Genomic DNA, 24,006 nt, shown 5'->3' on the forward strand with positions numbered 1-24,006 from the left:
AAGCTTTGCTATGAAAAATACTGGCAGTCTGGGGCTGCCCTTTCATACAACTATTGGTACACAGTAATTGTGTTTTACAATTAATTACAGTCTATTAGAGAAAATACTGTGGTATATACTACATTTCGTTTGTTGTACTTAATTTTTACTGAAGTTTGATTTTAGCAGATGCTGTTAGGTCAATGCTCTGACCCAGAGAACAATACGAGTATAATTTATATATATTTTAATATTTATTTATTTTTGAGAGAGAAAGAGAAAGGGAGGGAGGGACGCAGGGAGGGAGGGGAAAGGAGGGAGAGAGAGGGAGACACAGAATCCGAATCAGGCTCCAGGCTCTGAGCTGTCTACACAGAGTCCCACACAGGGCTCGAACTCACAGACTGCAACATCATAACCTGAAGTTGGACATTTAACTGACTGAGACACCCAGGCGCCCCATGACTACAATATTTTAAATATTATTTTAAGGACTGCCTGGGTGGCTCAGTTGGTTAAGCATCTGACTTCGGCTCAGGTCATGAACTCACAGCTTGTGAGTTTGAGCCCCACATCAGGCTCTGTGCTGAAGCTCAGAGCCTGGAGGCCTGCTTTGGAATCTGTGTCTCCCTCTCTCTCTGCCCCTCTCCTGTTCACGTTCTGTCTCTCTCTCAAAAATAAACATTAAAAAATTTTTAAATATTATTTTAAGTACAGCACTGGAAAATATACCCATTATACTGCACATATAATATGCAGCGTTTGTTTTTATTGTTATACTTGGTGCTGTTACTGAATCAATCAAGCTATCTTACAAATTAGAAATACAGTGTTCAGGGATGAACTTTTTATTCTATATTCTTGTTACAGAATAAGAAATGAGTGGGAATAGCTGGTCACAAATTTTATGACAGTTTTCATAGTCAGAATTAGAAATTAAGGGAGGAAGAATAAGAGTAAATACCTGTGAACAAATGTCCAGCAATACCATTTCCATTTGAAGTAACAAGAAAGTAAACGTATTGAAAGATAAGTAATGCATCCAAATGTATCAATCAAGTCAGCTGTTTGTGATTTTTTTTTTCTTTCTTTAAATCAACAAAGGCAACTGACATTACCATCTTGTTCTTAAACAGGAAGATAACTGGGAATGACGGCTAAAATATTAACTTAAATTTTGCTTTGTCAAACTCTTTAACTAATTTAAGAAACTAAATATTTAAATATGATTCCTATTATCAGCATTTAATAGCTAATAATCATTACTCAAATTAGTTTTCCATTAATGTTAGTTAAATTCACAACTTGCCAAAAAAAGAAATGTTCTAAGTTTGAGAAAATTACTATTTCAAGGCCAGAAAGGTAGCTCTGATTCCACATGACCATTTTTAAGATTAGGACATAGCAAGTAGCAAGAATGTTTAAAGGCATTAAGATTTAATTCCTCAGTAGCCCTGAGGGCTGAGTGCTAATATTATTGATTCCCCAAAGTGGATACAGTATTTATGTTCAAACCCTCACATCTCAGGATTCAAGTAAATAATCTGTGTCAATTACTTTTGAAATTACTGCCAAAAGATTAATTTAAAAAAAAAAATCTGATTAAGCTTGCTTCCCAACTTTTAACCCTTATTCTGATCATGACCATTCATTACAAAATCCATTCACTTTATCCCTAGTGGAAGCAAATTATTTGATTATAACCCTCTATCACCTAAATACACTTCCTGCCCTAGACCTGCAAAGTTAGCAACATCAAGTACAGAACACCTAAGAAGGTAGAAGAGGTAAAAAGGCATAGAGACCTTGGGTAGTCCCTCAGTTCTGTATAATTCTTAGCAGCACAATAACAAATGAGCAATGACAGACACCAATTGTCCTAATCTAGGTCAATACAACAGCCAAAATACTTTGTAAACACTTTCTTTGGCTCTTTCTGGAGATCAACACTGTTCTGATTAAATAGCATGAGAAAAACTTAACAGCAACCAAAGTGTTCAACAATATTTACTTATTTAACATCTTTTACCCCAAAATCTAAAAACTGTAGTAAAAATAATACTAATCATAACTCAGTAACTGAGAAGGGTAGGTACTAACAAAAACTGTAAAGGCCAAGAACAGAAATTAGGGGTGTGTGCTACTGAATATTTGCGAGCTAAAGACTCTGTTGCCTTATATAGCTCCGAGTACATAAAATGAAGTGTTCTCTATTCTCCTTTAACAAACCCAAACTTAGGCACAAGAACTCACTGTTAACAGGATATTACCTACTCTTACCATGTTTTAATTTGTTAAAATTTGATTTTTACAAGATAGTGTTTAGAAAATGATCTTACCCACAGAAAATTATAGTGACATAATTACAGTATTAATATTACATGATTAATATTGTTTATTTTAAATATTAGAAGTGTATACTATCACATATACCAATTATTTGAGTTGTCTTTCCATTTGAGGTGAAAGGTTGATGCTAAGCTATACACACCATCTTCCTTGTGACTAAAAGCTGAATTTGAAAGACCTATACCTAAGGAAGTTGCGATATGTAGCCACGAATCTGTGTAAGTGTGCCAAGTTAGTGAACCTATGAAAGGACTGAACTCCTGTCTTTAGCCTCCTTAGCACCACGCTCCAACTGAGTTAACTGGTTCAAACTGTTAGATAAGACAGTGGTAACTAAAGGAATAGGAACAAAGAAAGGTTATATTTCATCATCTTAAGGTTTTACAGAGATGACGCAGGTTTACGATTCAAATTCCCACCTCCTGAAAAACAATATGCTTAAATAACTCAACTCTCAAATCACAGAAATGCAGTAATCTTAAATTATTCTAAAGACTTAAGAAAATAACCAAAAATGGATGTTCACTGTGAGGAATGCATAGCTATATGAAATACAGCTACACAAAAAATAGAGAATTCAGTAAAACATAACATTTTTAAAGCAAAAAAAGTTATTTGTTTGGAATTCACATCAGTAGTGGCTAACTGGATAAATGCTAAAGATTTACATTCACGTGCTTGAAAGATTACTGCAGAGAAATTTGATTACTAAAAATCTTTGCTCAGATGCCTCTCAGGCTTATAAAGATGAGATGATGCATGAACCACCAATAGTGGTATTTAAACCCCAATCACTTTCAAGATGCGATATATAGCTGTTAAGACATTCCAGAAGTGGGTTCACTGACACTAAAAATGGTAGATATATACTTAAAAAAAGAAAAAAAAGACCTCATACAGTCTGCTGGCATTTCATACCAACCATTGGAGGAGGTAGTAAAGTGTTGGAATTTAAAACACAAGGTCAGCACTAACTGTAAACATTTCTAAAGCACTGTATGTAATTCTTTAAAACATGAGTAGTGAAAAAGAACTAGAAGTCATATAAAAGAATTTAAAAAAGCAAAAAATAGAAATATTTAGTGAATTTACTCAAATGAAGAAAGCTTAAATGATACAGAACTGAAAATATTAGAAATCTATATACAATAAAAAGTGAATATAAATTAGCTAACTCCACGGACATTTCTAGTTAAGCATTCATACAAATACATATTCACCTTTTCTTTTATATAGGAATAACACATACACACATGACACAATGATTCTGGCAAAGAAAAATCAGAGATACTAAAAATATTCTCAAGTTTTAAAAATGGTATGGAGTAAGTTTTAGCAACAACGTTCTACATGAATGGAAACCCCTGATTTAATTCCATGATTTTATCATGCCAGAGCATGTTTGATGTTAATTTTTTAAACAGATATTCATATCATACACATTGGCTTATTAATAATTAAGGCATCTTGTATACACAGTATCTCAGTGTGGACAACAAATTTCTAGTACTGATTTTCTATGACGTTTTAAACTTGCAAAGTCTTTTCAAAATAAGAAAATAGCTGCACACACTTAAGTGTTTTCTTATAAAACACAATCTTCAAAAAAGTAACGATGATTGGTCTTTGTGATTCCTAGTGATAAGTACTGTCTTCTTTCTGACATAGTATAAATTATATTCTTATGCAGTATTGCATTAAGACCCAGTAGTTCTTAAACAATGTTACCAAATAACCATATAAGTCCCAAATGCAGCAAAGGGGAACAATCTTCATAGTGCACTTTCACCTCATTGAAGTTGAAGCTGCTCCTTTTGTACATTTTTCCACTTCAATGTGAAGCAGATTGTTAGGGTTTCATTAGTGGTTTCACGTGTGGCTTTTTAAGAAAAAAAAAAAAGTTTTGATTTCTTCCACAGTTCACAGTTCTCAAAGGAGACTTTTTTTTTTTTTTTTTTGGAAATCTTAGTCTGGGGACGCTTTGAATAATCAAATGCTCTTTTTAGTAGATAGTCTCTCAATGCAACTGCAATAAATAAGCATCTACATCCTTAGGGAAAAAAAAACAAAACATTCCATTAGCAGGTATAGTAAATATATATAAACACATCCAATTCTCTTTTTTTTGACACTTGATTTGCTTAAGCTTCCTTTCGTGATCTTTTGAGGGTAAAAAAATGGGTCTTACTCAACTTTTAGCTGCATTTGCTTGGCACAGGGCCTGGCACACAGCACATACTCAGTAAGTGTCTGTTAAGTGCTGAGTGTTTGGTTCCTGTGATCAAACAACTCTGCTTTTATAGCTACGCAAGATCATTAAATCATTCCCAGCAATTCCTTCAGCACCATATAAACCACAGGCCAGCGTGATGACAGCCTTTCTGATTCCCACCCTTGACAAATTACAGTGGAGAGTTTAATATTGTAAAAGAGGTTTTATCATAGGGTAAGGAACTTCACAGAGCTTTCAATCACTCAATATTATCTTCAATAATAAATACAGTATTGTAAAGTTATATTTACGATAAAGCTTCTCTCTTTATAAAAAATTCTCATTGAAAGCAAATTTCTAAGGAGGTAATATTTTTTCAGTACTACTACCAAGAATGCAAGGTGCCTCCAGAACAAGGTGATATATGATGTATGTTCTGTAAGTACTCCATTTTCTATCAACTTTTACTTCATTTTTCCATTATCAAAAGAACAAACTAAAACAACAAAAAACTGGAAAATTGATTTTTATGAGATTTTCATCATTAAGAATTCTACAGAGTAAAATTATACACAGTGGTAACACACTTGTTTGATACATCATTTTGCTTCTTTTCTGAGGGTATCCAAGGAGAATTTTACCGGTAAATCCACAACATAATTCCTCTTATTTAGAATACTGTATTTTTTTTTAACTAAAGAATGCTTGTATATTTTTGACTAATGCCCATTTATGATAGCACTATGCCTAGTAAAAGGTGCAAATATTTCTTAACAGTGACTTCTTTTTTGCACTTATATTTTAATTACTAATGGTTTCTGGAGTTTAAATGTTAAAATCCAAACTAGCAACATATCTTTCCTTTTAAGAGACAAGCAAATAAAAAAAAAAAAAAAAAAAAAAGAGAGAGACAAGCAAATAAATAACAATGTCAAATTCATTGTGATTGGAACATTTACTTCCCCAAAAGCAGGACACTTGCAAAAACCAAGTAAAAAATAAGCCTGAAATCATATGATTACATTCCTCACCCCTTGCTTCCTGTGTGTGTCTATCTTTTCAGATGCTTTGCTAACTTGGGTTAACTTTTTCTCTAATTGGAACTACTTCATTAAATTCCCTCTAGCGCATCATTTCCATAGCTGTATCTGAAACACACTGAAAGGCTAATTCCTGTGTCCCTTGTCAAAGTTATATTCATATCCAGATGACCTTAAGCATTTACAAATATGAAATTAACATTAGACCTTATTTGAATAGTATTGTATTGGATATTTGAAAGACATCATTTATGAATGCATAATACTAATACATCATTTCTAATATTTAATTAAGATTAAATACAGATTTTTAAGCTTAACTTTAAAAAAAAAAAAAATTTTTTTTTAATTTTTTTTTTTTTTCCAACGTTTATTTATTTTTGGGACAGAGAGAGACAGAGCATGAACGGGGGAGGGGCAGAGAGAGAGGGAGACACAGAATCGGAAACAGGCTCCAGGCTCCGAGCCATCAGCCCAGAAAAAAAATTTTTTTTAACATTTATTTATTTTTGAGACAGAGAGAGACAGAGCATGAACGGGGGAGGGGCAGAGAGAGAGGGAGACAGAGAATCGGAAGCAGGCTCCAGGCTCCGAGCCATCAGCCCAGAAAATTTTTTTTTTTTTAACATTTATTTATTTTTGAGACAGAGAGAGACAGAGCATGAACGGGGGAGGGGCAGAGAGAGAGGGAGACAGAGAATCGGAAGCAGGCTCCAGGCTCTGAGCCATCAGCCCAGAGCCTGACGCGGGGCTCTAACTCACGGACCGAGAGATCGTGACCTGAGCCGAATCGGACGCTCAACCGACTGAGCCACCCAGGCGTTCCTAAGCTTAACTTTTTTTTAAGTTTATCCCTCTTGACAGAGAGAGAGCTCAAGCAGGGGAGGGGGCAGAGAGGAAGGGAGAGGATCCCAAGCAGGCTCCGCACTGCCAGTGCAGAACCTGATGTGGGGCTTGAACCCACAAACTGTGAGATCATAACCTGAGCTGAAATCAAGAGTTGGAGGCTGAACCAGCTGAGCCACCCAGCCTCCCCAAACTTAACTTTATAAGCTTAAATGTTGATTACCTTGGCTATGTTACCAGTATATCCTGGAACCAAAGTAAGATGATTTTCCTGTTCCCATAATCCACTTAATTGCTGCTTTAAAATCTGAATATTTCTATGAGGAAAAAAAGAGAGAAAATGCAAATATAAGAATACGTATTTAGTAAATATACTTAATGAACACAGGTTTTTAAGATTTCAAGTATTTATGGAGAAAATTGTACCGTTTGAAGCCAAGCAACTCTTTACAATGATACTTGTTAGTTATGGAAATTAAAAGATTACTTATTTGTTAAAGCAGGAAAGAAAACTGGGTACTTGGAGCATTTGGACAACCTCTTCCTGGGTATGAAGTGGGAAATTTTTGAGAGCCTAAAGAGAAAATTATGGACTTTAATCAAACTGTTGGGGGGATATTTTTTTGCAGCTTCATGATAATCTGGCTCATTTGGTAGAACACCCACAGACTTTTACATCAAGGCAATATTCAAATTATGATAATTATAGTACATAATCATCCAACTGAATTTTCAGGTTAATGTCTAGGTAGTCAAAAGACGCTACAGGATGCTTCGATCTCTGTGCCTGAATACTTAATCCACCAAAAGTCCTCTCTCTCTTCCTCCCTTACTCATTATAACAGATATGAGGGTTAAATCACTGCTTTGCTTTTTCCTCCTAAAATTACATGTAAGGTTCTGCCAGAAAAAGAGATACATGGGGTTACTGGGCTCTGGAATTCAACTTCCATATGTAATTTTCACATGTGAACACTATTCCAATTTATTATTTCTCTGAAAACGAAGAAAATAAATTATTATTTAATGGTGATCATGGAATAGAATTATCACCTAGCTTAATCAAACTGCTTTTCTGAAAAAATTTTTAGTAGCCAGAATTTATTTTTAAAGATATACTCACCCATCATTTATAATTTCTGTTTTGGATGATAGCTCTGACCACCACCTTTTTATGACTGCTTGAAGCCAGTTTAAACCAACTATTATATATCTGAAATGACATTTTGTTACAAAATTCAAGTGCTTTCACCCAAGAAGCTTTTACCAAAAAAGATACACTCCCCCCACTTCAAAACACACACACACACACACACACACACACACACACACACACACACTTTCCCCTTTAAAAAATTTATTTTGCTGCTTTCAAAAGCTGTATTTTATGTAAGTTGTTTATAGATTCTTTTGTAATTATTCTTCAGTCATCTCATGTTCTTTTCCTAATTGGATTAAAAGCTCTCTGAAAACAGACACCATTCATGTCTCATGTAGCTCAATCTATCACTATATACACGCAAGAAACAAAATCAAGGATGTTGAAAGAGAAAAGTGAATTGAGAGATTAGCACTTACTCTTCGAATTTGCTTTTAAGTAAGGACTTGACTAGAGGCAACAAATCTACACAGCAGCCAAGTGAGATGTACTGTTTTTCCTCCTGTAAACTAAAATAAATACTAAGTTGTAAAAATATGAACAGGTCATCTGCCCTTCTATTTAAACTTACTTTTTTTCTGAAAAATATTATTTTTACCTATTGGTGAGCACAGGAAGGCAATCCACGACAACTCCAAGATCTTCTATCCTGTGGGTACAAAACTGCTTAGAGAACAGATTTCCTTGCTTATACCCTTCACACTGCTTTTGAGAAATTTACTCATTCAACAAATGATCTGAGTCTCTCTGATGAGCCAGGTGCTGGGGATACAGCAGTAAACAAAGAGAAAGGACATGTATTTCAGAGTAGGATGTGGGAGAGGGCAGAAACAGACAATAAACAAACAAGTAAAATATATACAGCATGTTGATAGTAGTAAGTGCTATGGAAAAAAAATAAAACCAGAAAGATTGGGAGTGAAGAAATATATATATTTTTAATGTTTATTTATTTTTGAGAGAGAGAGAGAGACAGAGCGAGAGCAGGGGAGGGGCAGAGACAGAGGCAAACACAGAATCCAAAGCAGGCTCTAGGCTCCAAGCTGTCAGCCCTGAGTCCAATGAGGGGCTTGAACCCTCGAACTGTGAGATCATGACCTGAGCTGAAATCGGACACTCCACCAACTGAGCCATCCAGACGCCCCAAGAAATGTTTTTTAATAAGGTGGTCAGGGAAGGCCTCATTAAGGTACTGTTTGAGAAGAGACTTGAATACACTGAAGAAGGCCATGATTAAAGTTTTCGCTCAAAGGAGACTTTTTGTTTTTAATTTTTTGAAGTTTTTATTTATTTTTGAGAGACAGAGAGAGACAGAGTGCAAGCAGGGGAGGGGCAGAGAGAGAGGGAGACACAGAATCAGAAGCAGGCTCCAGGCTCAGAGCTGACAGCACAGAGCCTGACACAGGGCTCGAACTCATGAACCGCGAGATCATGACCTGAGCTGAAGTCAGACGCTTAACTGACTGAGCCACCCAGGCGCCCCGCTCAAAGGGGATTTTTAAAAGGTTATTCTCCCCATACTGGTATCTCTTAGTTTTATATTGTAAAAATTTTAGAGAAGGTAATAGTTTTGTTCAATATGATGAAACCAATGGTTTTCTGTATTTTGTTTACTCTTAGATTGGTGATAAATGTAATTTAAACTATATTGTTACTAGTGAAGCTAAATATAAGAAGTTTAAAATTTTACCCAGTATAACATAAGAAAGAGGCACTTCAAGACAAAACACTGGAAATTGCTTTAACTGAACAAAAGCATAAAAGGTCACACTTACCTCACCAAATAGGCTACAAGTTCACTTATACTTCTCTTTCTCCAGAACGTTAAAGCTACATTCAATCTCAAATTCCTGCTGAACAAAACCTGTGCCATTGTTTCATGGTCCTGAGAAACCTGAAAGGCAGTAATCTAATTTGTTAAAAAGCACATTGAAACATGACATGAAACCATTTTTTTTCAATTAAATGATTCTGGTAGACATATTTTAAAATTATGCAGAGGTGACTCCTTTTACTGCCCCCTGCCAAAGCAATGTTGCAGTTAAACACAGTAAACAAATGATCTGAATAAATTTAGGACCTGTTTGTTTTTTATCAATACTTTTTGTTTGCTACCATTTTCTTTTTAAATCTCACCAATTTATAAAATAAATTATATTTAGCTCACCTATAAGCCTGGGATTTAATTTATAATGTGGATTAAAGGAAAAAGTAAATATCTATAGGCTAGTCACTATCAACTGAATAACATGAGAAGGAAACCACAAAAATTCAGTCATGACCAATATTTAAATTCATTTTTTCTTATATAATAAAGTAATACACTCCTGTTGTAAAAAGTTCAAATAGCACAGGACTGTATCAAATAAAAAGTAAATAATCTCTATCTGCCCACAAAAAATCTAGTATCACTCCCTAGAAGTGTTAACTGTTAATCACAGTTAACAGACTGGTATGTATCTTTAAAAAACCATTTTCTAGACAGAGACAAATTAGATATACAAAATTAAAATATTACAATATTGTGTTTTTGAAAACCTTGTTTTTCACTTATATGCACTTGTACAAATATTTCTGTAAGATTAATTTTAGAACTGGAACAACTAGATCCATTTTTAAAAAATAACAGATTAAGATATAATTCACATACCATAAAACTTAACCACTTAAAATGTACAATTCAGTAGATTTTAGTACTTGCATGGAGTTGTGCAACTGTGACCACGATCAGTTTTTTTTTTTAATTTTTTTAAACATTTATTTATTATTGAGAGACACAGCGTGAACAGGGGAGGGTCAGAGAGAGGGAGACACAGAATCCGAAGCAGCTCCAGGCTCTGAGCTGTCAGCATAGAGCCCGATGCGGGGCTCGAACTCACGGACCGTGAGATCATGCCCTGAGCCGAAGTTGGATGCTCAACTGACTGAGCCACCCAGGCACGCCCCTATCACGATCAGTTTTAATCAACATTTTCATCATGTCTAAAAGAAACCCTGGACTCCATTCTTCCTTCTTGCCAGCCCCTGACAACCATTAATCAACTTTTTGACTCTATGACTTTACCTAGACAGTTCATATAAATTGAATTATACAACAGTTAGCCTTTTTGATATGGCTTCTTTCACACAGTATAATGTTTTCAAGGTTTATATATAGTGTAGTATATGTATTGGTACTTCACTCCTTTATAATGGTCAAATAATATTCCACTGTATGGTTTTACTTAACAATGTTTAATTTTCCATCTTTCTTTTATCTTATTATTTTCTACTTGAGAAAGAGCATGTGTGTGTGAGCAGAGGAGAGGGAGAGAGAGGGAGAGAGAAGGAGAGAGAAGGAGAGAGAGGGAGAGAGAGGGAGAGAGAGGGAGAGAGAGGGAGAGAGAGGGAGAGAGAGAGGGAAGGAGAGAGAGGGAGGGAGAGAGAGGGAGAGAGAGAGGGAGGGAGGGAGAGGGAGAGGGAGAGGGAGAGGGAGAGGGAGGGAGAGGGAGAGGGAGAGGGAGAGGGAGAGGGAGAGGGAGAGGGAGAGGGAGAGGGAGAGGGAGAGGGAGAGGGAGAGGGAGAGGGAAAGGGAGAGGGAGGGAGAGGGAGAGGGAGGGAGAGGGAGAGGGAGGGAGAGGGGGAGAGAGGGAGAGGGAGGGAGAGGGAGAGGGAGAGAGAGGGAGAGAGAGGGAGAGGGAGAGAGAGGGAGAGGGAGAGGGAGAGGGAGAGGGAGAGAGGGGGAGAGGGGGAGGGAGAGAGAGGGAGAGGGAGAGGGAGAGGGAGAGGGGGAGAGGGGGAGAGGGGGAGAGGGGGAGAGGGGGAGAGGGAGAGAGTGAGAAGGAGAGAGAGAGAAACAGGCTCCATGCTCAGCACAGACCCTGATGCAGGGCTTGATCCCACAACTGTGGGATCATGACCCAAGCTGAAATCAACCAACTGAGCCACCTAGGCATCCCTCTTCTTCTTTACCTGTATTTATTATCCTAAATGCAATGTTCATTTTCATTTACCTACACGCTTAATATCATTTTAATCTAAAAAGATTTTCTGCTTGTATGCCACAGAAAATGTTTTTCAAGTTGTCATGCCAGATAGAACAATACTAAGCGTACCAACTCATAGTAAAAGAAGTTAATGTTATGTATCCATCAAAAAATTGTAGAACCATTACTTAATTACATGGAAAAAAATCCAAATTTATTAAACTTAAAAATCAAGTAATCAAGCAACATGTATAACATGAAGAGAAAAAGATACATCAAAAATTTAACGTGATTATTTCGAAATGTTGAGATTATGAATAAGTTTTTCCTTTGAGTTTATTTTCTACAACATATACAATACACATGCGATAATAATTATAAAGTCATGTTTATAAATTTTATCAAACTATTCCTTCAAATGACTATTTTTTAAGAACTTATTTGTGAAATGTCCTTTTTTTTTTTTTTTTTTAAGCCTATTTTGAGAGAGAGAGAGCAAGCACACCAGCAGGGGACAGACAGAAAGAGAGGGGGAGAGAGAGAATCCCAAGCAGGCTCTGCACTGTCATTGTGGAGCCTGATGCAGGGCTCAAGCTCACAAACTGTAAGATTATGACCTGAGCAGAAACCAAGAATCGAATGCTCAACTGACTGAGCCACCTAGGTGAGCCTCAAATGATCATTTTTATTTTTTACTTTATTTTTTTCAGTGTTTATTTATTTTTGAAGACAGAGACAGAGCATGAGTGGGGGAGGGGCAGAGAGAGAGGGAGACACAGAATCCGAAGCAGGCTCCAGGCTCTGAGCTGTCAGCACAGAGCCCAACGTGGGGCATTAACCCACGAACCATGAGACCATGCCCTAAGCAAAGTCAGGCACTTAACCAACTGAGCCACCCAGGTGCCCCACAAATGATCATTTTTAAAAGAAAGCTGCTTTATTTTTGTTTTTGAGGTGTTTTTTCATAAAACTCAACTACTGAAAGTATGTAATACAATACAATTTGTAATAAATTTATAAAATTATACAATCATCATCACAATCCAATTTTAGAGTATTTCTATCACCCAATATTCCCTTGAACCTGTTCAAACAACTAACTTTACCTGAGCTACAAAAGCAGAAAATCTCAGGGGGGTTGCCTGAATGAAGCTTCCAGTGGTAATTTTGAGAGTCAAACAAAATGTTCCTGGATAACTGACTTTGGTGGTCCACTGTTCAGGCAAGATTTCTTCTTTTCCTTTCCTTTAAATCTCTACTGGTCAACTTGCCATTTTGAATATTTACTGCAGCTTGTCAATCATTTCATTCTATCTCAGATATCATGACTTAACGAAATGGAATAACTACTGATTCAAATTTGATTAATCTAGAAAACTGGCTCAGGGAGTTACAATTACTTAAGTCTAAATTCAGTGCACAGTGAATTACTCTGCTAGCAGAATATGACAAAGGAAAAAGCCAATAGTGTAATAGGATAAAGTTAGCCTCATATAAATGACTTACCTCAGAAAAAAACCCACTATATTTTGATGATGGGCTTTCTGTCTGTGAAGAACCAGAATCACTGGAGTTAAGCAAATATGTTCGACTATCATGGCGTAATTTTTCAGGCAGGTGACCTGCACAAGCCAGTTCGTTTTCTTTATTTGCCATGTCACAGCCCCCACTTCTAGGGGACTGTTTTTTTCTATAACAAGGATTTGGAAAAGGATGATGCGCTTTCTTTCTGCGATAGATCACTTTACGTAGTTTATCTGGGCTTTTCACAGCTTGTCCAACTGTTCTGTAAAAAGAATTGATTTTTTTTTAAATGAAAAAGAACCACATGAAAACCTTTACAACTTTTTAAGCAGAAAGATTCAATAGGCCACATTTTGTGATTACAATCCACTAAAATTAGAAGAAAATAGAATAAAAAAAAAATCTTAACTCTTAGATTGATGAGGAAAATAAAAAGGAAATTACAAACCATCTAGAAAGCAATGAAAAAAGTAATACTTTATACCAAATGAAACTGAAAAGGCATAATAACTAGATGCTTTTAAAATAAAATATTACAGGGGTGCCTGGGTGGCTCAGTTGGTTAAGCGTCCGACTTTGGCTCAGGTCTCGTGGTTCTTGAGTTCGAGCCCTGTGTGGGGCTCTGTGCTGATGGGTCAGAGCCTGGAGCCTGCTTTGGATTCTGTGTCCCCTCTCTCTCTGCCCCTCCCTGACTCGCGCTCTGTCCTCTCACTCTCTCAAAAATAAACATTAAAAACAAAGGTTTTTTTAATGAAATATTACAAAGAAAAATAATAAAATGAAATATTAGTTTGAATTGTGCAAATCTGAAATATATTTTAATGTATTATAAAAAAGAATACTTACTCTGATTAAACTTAAGTATATTTTATTTGTTTAAATAAGATGAAACACAATACAGCAAATCTCACAGTTCTGCATGGTGATTCTCAAACGTTTTGGCCTTGGGATGCCTTCCAATTCTTAAAATTATTGAAGTTTCAAAAGAATGTTTTTATGTGGCCAATATCTACTGATATTTACTGTATCAGACTCTAAAATTGAGAATACTTACTGATTCATTTAATAAATAATAAGCTTGTCACATGTTAACACAGAGTATTTTGCAAAAGAAAAATCCTATCTTTTCCAAAACAAAACAAAATATAGTAAGAAGAATGGCACTGTTCTTTCTATTTGCTCAAAATCGTTAATATCTGGCCTAACAGAAGACAGTTGGATTCTCATATCCGACTCTGCATTCAGTCTCCAGTGGTATCAAATATGAAAACTACTGTACACTGGTAAGAGTGTAAAAATGAAAACGATGAATTAATGTTATTGTTATGAATATAGTTTTGACTTCACAAATTCCCTGAAAGGGCTTCAGGGAACCCCACTGTTATCGGATCACATTTTGAAAACCAGTAGTTTACTAGAAAGTGCCTTTAGAGAATGAATGCCATTTTCACTACTTTCTGCTGTATGACCCTGAACTAATCACAAATCTTTAGTTTTTCTCATCAACTGTTAGGGGCAATGATACCTCTCTAGTAGGATTGCTGTAAGGATAAGAGATATTACTGATGTGTTTTGCACAGTGACTGGCACAAAGGAGCTGTTTGACAATAGTTACTTGTAACAATAGAAGAGAATAATTAATGTTTTCCCTATTTTCACTATTACCCAGCTTTCAACATTTCTGTTTCCCACAAACTTTAAAGAAGCTCTTACCTATTTATGTAAGCAGCCAACTGTTTTGGAGATTTCTTAACCTGAAAGATAAAAGTAGATATAGTTATTAACAGCATATTAAAGTTCTTTTGTGAAGCTATGTAAACTTTGTGATTGATATCAACAAATCTGAAATCTAATAGTTAAATTTTCCAGATTAAAGTTGTAGTCTCAATCTTTAGTTACAATACTCTATGTAGGTATATTTGACAAAGCAACATACTCATCTCACTATTTTCTAGGTCACTAGTCATATATTATATTTGCATGGTACTTAAAGTACACTGACTTTTAATATCATTTAAAAGAAATTCTATCGGCATGAATGAGCCTTGCAGTGGTGAACCAAAAGCACCTCTGGGATTCCTCTTTAAAATTAAACTGCCATATTTAAATGATATCTTATCAAAAATAGCATACTGTCCATAAAGTTTTTACAGCTTTTGGAATATAAACAATTTTCAGTATTTCATTAATTCTACCTAATTCTGGGAGACTAAGCAAATGGTCACCTTCCTGTTGTTTAAATAGTTTAATCAAAACTATCCATAGACTTAACAGTGTAAACTATCTGATGTACTGAATGACAACGTCTCCCCAGAATTCATGTTGAAATCCTAATGCCCAAAATGAATGATATTAGGAGGTGGGGCCTTTGGGAGGCGATTAGGTCATGAGGTGTCATCCTAATGAATGGGATTAGAGGCCTTGTAAAAGAGACCCCTGAGAGCTCTTTTGCCCCTTCTACCATGTGAAGACAGACAAGATAGACAACTATGAACCAGGAAGTGAGCTCTAACCAGATACCAAATCAGCCAGGGCCTTTGTCTTGGAATTCCCAGTTTCCACAACTGTGAGAAATAACTTTCCACTGTTTATAAGTCATCTCGTCTATGGTATTATGCTATAGCACCATGAACAGATTAAGATACTCTCTCACCCATTTCCTAGAAACCATGCACTTACCTCCTTCATGTTCTTATTAGTAAAATTAGAGATCCTTTTTCTAGGAAGATCAGTGGAATGATCCTCAATATTATTACAAAAGGTTCGTTTTTTAACATTGTGGGCCTCAGTTGCCATAATCTCTTAAATACCTAAACAACAAAACAAAAATAATAAATAGAAAATACAAAAAGCAAAAGAGCCTGATCATTTCCTTAACAGACACATAAAAATACAACACTATGTAAAAGAGGTTTATGAGTAAAGCAGAGGACATGGTTCTAATTTATACACTTTTTAACCTTAAACAGAGGAAACACAAGGCAGGGCATTCCAGGAAATTAGGCTCTTTCTGTTCTCATTCTTTAGTTGCAGCCAGTAAACAATAATATGGCATATATTTTTTGCCAATGCAACATGTCAATCTCCACATTTGCCCTATCACTAGTCATATATTAAATTTAAATTTATAGGTTATGAAATCAGGTCTATATAGTAAGTATCAATGACATCCAAATGTATAGATGTCTAGTTTTAGAATCAAAATCAGTGGGTCAAATACAACTATAAGCAGCCAGAGGAATAAAAGTCAAACCATATATATATATATATATATATATATCTGACTTGTTTTATGTCTAATCCTTAAATTTTTCTTTCATTCTTACAGTTAGGTCTCCAGAGCTTTCCTCTCCCTTTGAAAAGCCATTCCACTATTCCTCAGTTCTTCAATTATATCCAAAGAGGGGGAGGAAATAGAGGCTATTACTTCCTATATGTAACAGAATAAATTACTGATTTCCTGACTAGCACCCAGGTTTCACATAAGAAATTTATTTCAGCCCATGACCTGAATACAAGTTCCTCCCTTGTTCCTTTTTTCAACATTTACTGAGCATTCACTATATATGCCAGGCCCTGGAATTAATGTAGATGATGGACCAGAGATGCTGTTCTCAAGGATCACTTGGGAAGCTTTTAGAAAACATATCTTTCTGTGCCTTAATTTCAGACTGTAACTCAGCAGGTCTCTGGAGTGAAGCCCAAAGCAATTATATTTCTAAAAAAGCTCCACAGCATTTCTGATACACCTCTTAGAAGAAAATCTGCCTTAGACAATTTTCCAAAAATACGCACAAACACACAAAAATGTGCAAATAATTTCAGGGTGTTCTATGATCTCCTGCCACTAATCCCTGGGCATCCCTTCTACCTGCCACCTCAGATTAAAAAACCTCTAGGATATGAGGCGCCTGGGTGCCTCAGTTGGCTGAGCGTCCGACTTCGGCTCAGGTCATGATCTCACAGTTTGTGGTTTTGAGCCCCGCGTCAGGCTCTGTGCTGACGGCTCAGAGCCTGGAGCCTGCTTCGAATTCTGTGTCTCCTCCTCTCTCTGCCCCTCTCCTGCTTGCGCGCTCTCTCTCTCTCAATAATAAATAAACATTAAAAAAAATTTTTTAAAAACCTCTACGATGAGACTTTTTAAAAAAATAAATAATTGCAGTAACAAGATAAACACCCTGACAGGACACTCATGTGAGGCAGCAAAGCTTCCCTGAGGAGAGACTTAAAGGATAAATAGCACATTGAAAAAATAGCATGAACAGAACTGAAAGGCATGAAGCAACACGGTTTGTTTGGCAATCTCTTAAGTAGATGCATGTGACTGGAGCTTAGGCTGGAGGTGGGTTGCAGCAGAGTGAAAAATGAGGCTGGAGAGATAGAAGCTAGATCATAAAGGATCTTTCGTACAAGGTAGAGATACTTATTAAAGATAATGGACTAAACATAGGCAATTATTTCTACCCTTCCCTGAAACCCCATTACAATGATAGTAAAGGATTTTTAAAGGCATAAAACTCATAATGACAAAGAGGAGTCGAGTCGATGGCAACAACATTTTGAAAACTGCAAAGCAGTTTTCAGACCTGACAAAGCCAAACCCTAAATCAGCAATGAGTAAAGGTTTAAAGCAGAATCCCCCAAAGGTTTAGGAGTTGGCAATATTGAGGACCTCAAGAAGTGAGGATAAATGCAGGCTTAAGAATAAGTAGAATGATTGAATATCCATTTAAGAAACATTTAGATCCCTAGATCCCTTTCCCCATTCCAATAAAAGTTTTACAGTACAGAAAATTTAAAACAGAGTCCCTGGGATAGGAAATACCAAGCAGAAATGAAGGAGAAGAATATATTCTAATAGGGAATCAAGTGAAAGTTTACATACTAAATACTGAGATCTAACGTTTCCACCATTTGCCTCTCGCAGCGAGCCTTATACACTCCAGGAGGAGTGCAGAAAATCCTTCTTTGGGAAACTCTCATCAAGCCCAGAGGAAAACACACATACCTACACACATCTAAAAATACTGACATCAGTTTTGGTCAAAGTCCCCAAAGAACTGTTTTACATCTTGATTATGGTGGTAGTTACCCGCCAAAACTAACAGAACTATGCACTAAAAAGGATGAATTTTTATCTTATGTAAATTATATCAACAAACTCAACTATCAGAAACCCTCAAGAGACAAGAACAAACTGCATACATGAAACACAAATGAGACAGAAAACAAACCAACAAAGAAATTAAAATTTAATTTGGAAATGTAAAATAGGGTAAAATAAGATAGCAAAAAAAAAAGTCAACAAAAAGTTGGAAAAGAAACTTGAGGGTATCTCCTGGAATATAGGAAAAACATAGGTAAGATTGGCTTAGAGGAAGCAACACCCAAATAAATGGAATTTTAGAAAGAGTACAGAGAAGACAAAGAAGAAATCAAAGATACAACTGAAAATTGTACAGAATTGAACAAGGACATGAATTTCCACATTGAAAAACACAATGAGTTCCATCATGGTCCATGAAAATAGACCTACAAGGCACATAACTGTCACATTTCATGGCACTAGAAAAGCTGAAAACATGAAGCAAGCAAGCAAGCAAACAAACAAACAAACAGTAAACCCTAAAACCCCAATCAGGTGACACATTATCATGACATAAAACAATGCCTTCAAAATTCTTAAGGAACCTAAGATTTATAACTGGCCAAATTACCAATTTAGTATAACAGAGATATCTTCAGACATTCAGAATTCCAAAAAACATTCTTTGCAGTAGCAATCAGAGAAGTGAAAAACAAAAATTAGAAATATAAGAAATGGAAATCCAACAGGAAAGAGGAGAAGGGAATTCCCAGGATGGTTATGAAGGAAGATTCCAGGATGAGTGAAGGCTGTGCACAAGGAGTAGAGGACAACCACTGAAGCAGGAGAGCAGGCTAAGGGAAGACGTTTCTACATAAATGAAATAAAACGTGGTGCTCATGAGAGAAGAGATGGAGGTAATTGAAGGAGAGTCACAAGGCAATGGCACATTTGCCAAGTTAAAAGAATTGTCAACCCAGCATCCTATGTGCAGAGGAAATCCTTCAGGAATGAAGGGGAAACCAAGATATTCTCGGGTAAAAGGAAGTTAAAGAAGAAATCTTAGAACATCAGAAAGACAAAAAGAAAATGGTAAACATGTTTGATGGTTGAAGCAAAAATTATAACACAATCTGATGTGGTTCAAAATACACAGAGAGGAAATATTTAAGATAATTAAACTGTAAGGGGTGCCTGGGTTCCTTAGTCAGTTGGGCATCCAACTTCAGCTCAGGGCATGATCTCACGGTTTGTGAGTTTGAGCCCTACATCATGCTCTACAGCTGGCAGTGTGGAGCCTGCTTGGGATTCTCTCTTTCTCTCTCTCTGTCCTTCCCCTGCTCTTGCTGTCTCTGTCTCTCTCAATAAATAAACTTAAAAATAAATAAATAAATGGCTTGCTTCAAAAAATAAAGATAAATTCAAAAAAATTTTAGGGGCTCCTGGGTGGCTCAGTCGGTTGAGCGTCTGACTTTGGCTCAGGTCATGATCTCAAGGTTTGTGAGTTCAAGCCCTGCGTCGGGCTCTGTGCTGACAGCTCAGAGCCTGGAGCCTGCTTTGGATTCTGGGTCTCGCTCTCTCTCTGCCCCTCCCCCACTTGTGCTCTGTCTCTCTATCAAAAACAAATAAATGTAAAAAAACAAAAAAAAAAAAAACAAAAAAAATTTTTTTAATCTTAAGAAAGAAAAAAAAAAGAAATCTTAAATAGGTGTGTACCAAAGAAGACAGTTGAAAAATACATGAAGCAAAAACTGAAAGGGGCTGAAAGGAGAAACAGGAAATTCCACAATAATCTTAGAGATTTCAATATCTCCTCCAGATAACTGATGGAACAAACAGACAAATTCAACAAGGCTGTAAGACAAAACCATCAACCAACAGGATAAAATCAACAATGACAAAAAACTCCACCCAACAACAGCAGAACAAGGACATGCCATTTTAACTAATGATGCAAGTTACAACCACAATGACATACTATTTCACAACTATGAGAAGGGCTATAATAAAAATGACATATAATAACAAATGTTGACAAGGATATGGAGAAACTGGAACCCTTACATTATTGTAGGAATGTAAAATGGTATAGTGACTCTGGAAAATATTTGGCAGTTTCTTGAAATGTTAAATATGGATTTACCATATGATCCAGCAAATCTACCCCTACATATTTACTCATGAAAAATGAAAGTTTATGTCTACACAAAGACCTGTATGCAAATGTTGATAAAAACATTATTCAGAATAGCTAAAAAATAGAAACAACCCATGGGGCACCTGGGTGGCTAATTTGGTTAAGTGTCTTACTCTTGATTTTGGCTTACATCATGACCTCACAGTTTTTGAGTTTGACCCCACACCAGGCTCTGTGCTAACACAGCATGGAGCCTGCTTGGGATTCTCTCCCCCTCTCTCTGCTCCTCCCCAGGTTATGCACCCACGCACAGCCTCTCTCTCTCTCTCTCTCAAAATAAATAAATTTTTAAAAATGTTTTTAAAGACTGGAAACAATCCAAATGTCTACCAACTGGTGAATGGAAAAACAAAATGTGCTCTATCTGTTGGGAATACTAATCAACAATAAAAATGAAAATAATACATGCTATACAATATGTATGAACATCACAGTTAAGTGAAAGAAGACAAACACAAGAGATATTATGTAATTTCATTGATATGAAATATCCATAAAAATAAAGAGCACAGACAGAAAGTAGATTAATGGTTGCCTAGGGCTGAGGTAGGAGTGAGAATAACTGCAAATGGACACAATGCTTCTTTGGGAGTGACGGTGACAATGGAATGTTCTAAAAATAGATTGTGGTCGATAACTGTAAAATTCTGCATATACTCAAAATCAGTGAACTCTACATTTAAAACAGGTGCATTTTATGGTATATAAGTTATAGTTCAATAAAGCTTTAACAAGTAAATTATCAAGGGGTGCCTGGGTAGTTCGGTTGCTTAAGCATCCCACTTCAGCTCAGGTCATGATCTTGTGGTTCACGAGTTCAAGCCCCGTGTTGGGCTCTGTGCTGACAGCTCAGAGCCTGGAACCTGCTTCGGATTCTGTGTCTCACCCTCTCTGCCCCTCCCCTGCTCATGCTCTGTCTTTCTCTGTCTCTCAATAATAAATAAACGTTAAAAAAAATACACTATCAAAAGTGTAATTGGTAAAGCTTCGTTACAAAGGATTTTTACACTACAGAGTCCATTTTGCTTTACATCGGATACATTTGCTATTACCCTTCTTGGGCAATAATGTAAGATTATCCTTTCCCCTCCAGAGCATTTCATAGTGCTACTAAAACAGTTTAAAGTGGGGCGCCTGGGTGGCTCAGTCACTTAAGTGTCTGACTTTGGCTCAGGTCATTATCTCACAGTTTGTGAGTTCGAGTCCCGTGTCAGGCTCTGTGCTGACAGCCTGGGATTCTGGGTCTCCCTCTCTCTCTCTGCCCCTCCCCTGCTCACAATCTGCCTCTGTCTTTCAAAAAATAAATGCATGTTAAAAAATTTTTTTCAGATAAAAAGACGGTTTAAAGCAATTGTTGAGGCTCCTGGGTGTTTCCACAGTGCTATTTGCTAATATACAAAAAGAATAGTCTGAAATAAAATTAAGAGTGGATGAAGACCATGATTACAGAAACCAGAAAGGATGATCTTTTAATTCAAAAGGAATAAAATGAAACAAGGCCTAAAGGGAATGAAAGCAAGGGTTAGAAGATACTGAGACTGAAATACTAACTTTACCCATAATTGTTCTGAACATTGGATATGGCGCATATTTTCTTAAATAAAGATAAAACAGTGATTGTTATGGGTATTTTCTTGAGAAGATAGAACAAACTCTGGTAGAAGGAGTTGGAGGGTTGAATTCCCCTCATACAGTAGTTATCTCTTATCGGAAAGATGAAAAGGGATCTATTCATCTACAATGGCTGCCAAATTAAGAGATTAAACAGCTCTATGTGTTCACATACTCCCTACCTACTCACAACGATGAGAAAAACTCATACAGGAATGAAACGTGAGAAAAACTCATCATACAAGAATGAAACACATCTGGACTTTTGACTCTAATAACTTCTTACAGCTCAAGATCAAATTAATTCAAGCTTTCTTTTTACATCAATACACCACAGTATATCAATTACTTACAATGTATTTAACTCTACAATATCACTAGGCAATTTCATTCCTCTTCTTAAAAAGCAAAGCATGGTTGTGAACAAAGAATTACAATAATTAATATTCTTGGTATCAAGTATTCTCCTCCAATCACTACCACAGACTTCCTCTCACAAAGGGCTTGACTTCAACCCCAAGTCATGAGGTTGAAAACTGTTTATAACCATTATCATATAATAATAAGATACACAAATAAAAAATAAAGAGGTTTTAGAATTTAAAGCTTCAGCCTAACTTTTTTTTTTTTTTTAAACCCAGGAGATCAAGTAACCCAAAGACGCTCGGCTAGTGACAGAGTGTAGGGCATAAAATCCATGCCATTCCACATCTTTATTTTCATTAACTGAATGCAACGCATTCCTAACCACATGAGAGTCAACACTTTCAATCTTGAACAGGCAAACAAGGCAATAAAATGGTAGTACTAATTCTTCTGAGGAGCCAAGAGAGAGACAAATGAACATAAACCAAAACGGAGTCTTACTTCCCATCCTTTCCTTACCCTATAAGGGTAAGCTTTTCTTCTCTCTTCTAAGTCCCACCAGGGGATTTACAGGGCTCAAAGAAAACTCACAGGTTTCTTAATAAGACAGCAGCCACACATAAAAATAAACGGGAAGGACGAACATGGGCTTTTTTCTTCAAAATTTCAACGAAGGGGAGAGGAATAGAAGGTAAAGATGAGATTTTTCTGGTACAATCTTAAGGACCTGGGGATATAGATTCCCTCCACCTAAATTCAGCTACCGGGCACTCAATAACTGCTTTGGTATCTGCAGCACAAACATTTAAAAATGAAATTTGGATCAGGTTTAAAAACAAAGTGATAAAAAGGGAATTGATAATGCTAAGGTTGATCCAAATGGGATCAGGGTCTACAACGGAATATTAAAAACACTACTTTCAAAGAATGTTTTGTGAGTGGAAGAAGGTTAAAAAAATAATGGCATTGGGGTGCCTGGGTGGCTCAGTCAGTTCAGTGTCCAACTTCGGCCCAGTTTGTAACCTTGCGTTTCATGAGTTTGAGCCCCATATCAGGCTCTGTGCTGAGAGATAGGGAGCGTAGCCTGCTTCAGATTCTGTCTCCCTCTCTCTGCCACTCCCCAACTCAAGCTCTCTCTCTCTCAAAAATAAACAAAAACATTAAAAAAATTGATGAAAAAAAGACAAAAAAGGAATGGCATTACAAAAAGCAGGTTAAAAAAAATAAACGTGTAGTGTAATCCCGGTTTTTTTTTTTAATTTATTTTATTTATTTTTTTGTAGTTTCATTTTTTATTTTACAAAATTTACATCCAAATTAGTTAGGATACAGTGCAACAATGATTTCAGAAGTATATTCCTTAGTGCCCCTTACCCATCTAATCCACCCCCCCCCCACAGCCCCTCCAGTAACCCGCAGTTTGTTCTCCACATTTATGAGTCTCTTCTGTTTTGTCCCCCTCCCTGTTTTTATATTATTTTTACTTCTCTTCCCTTATGTTCATGTGTTTTGTCTCTTAAAGTCCTCATATGAGTGAAGTCATATGATTTTTGTCTTTCTCTGACTAATTTTGCTTAGCATAATACCCTCCAGTTCCATCCACGTAGTTGCAAATGGCAAGATTTCATTCTTTTTGATTGCCGAGTAATACTCCATTGTATATATATACCAC

The 24,006-nt window shown here is 36.4% G+C and overlaps 1 protein-coding gene across 4 annotated transcripts in view; it reads right to left on the reverse strand.

The window, feature by feature from the left end:
* Positions 1–1,970: 1,970 nt before the first annotated feature.
* KATNBL1 (katanin regulatory subunit B1 like 1) overlaps positions 1,971–24,006 on the reverse strand; it is a 59,108-nt gene continuing 37,072 nt past the window's right edge. For all 4 annotated transcript variants that reach the window (XM_047862240.1, XM_047862238.1, XM_047862239.1 and 1 more), the window contains 9 exons: positions 15,754–15,884; positions 14,788–14,828; positions 13,057–13,336; positions 9,361–9,479; positions 8,184–8,234; positions 8,005–8,094; positions 7,550–7,639; positions 6,650–6,743; positions 1,971–4,378 (listed from right to left, as the gene is read on the reverse strand). In XM_047862240.1, coding sequence (XP_047718196.1) covers positions 4,346–4,378; positions 6,650–6,743; positions 7,550–7,639; positions 8,005–8,094; positions 8,184–8,234; positions 9,361–9,479; positions 13,057–13,336; positions 14,788–14,828; positions 15,754–15,870 — 915 coding nt within the window. In that variant the 5' untranslated portion in view covers positions 15,871–15,884 and the 3' untranslated portion in view covers positions 1,971–4,345. The remainder of the gene's footprint in view (positions 4,379–6,649; positions 6,744–7,549; positions 7,640–8,004; positions 8,095–8,183; positions 8,235–9,360; positions 9,480–13,056; positions 13,337–14,787; positions 14,829–15,753; positions 15,885–24,006) is intronic.

Source organism: Prionailurus viverrinus, chromosome B3 (assembly GCF_022837055.1).
Source record: "Prionailurus viverrinus isolate Anna chromosome B3, UM_Priviv_1.0, whole genome shotgun sequence".
NCBI lineage: Eukaryota > Metazoa > Chordata > Mammalia > Carnivora > Felidae > Prionailurus > Prionailurus viverrinus.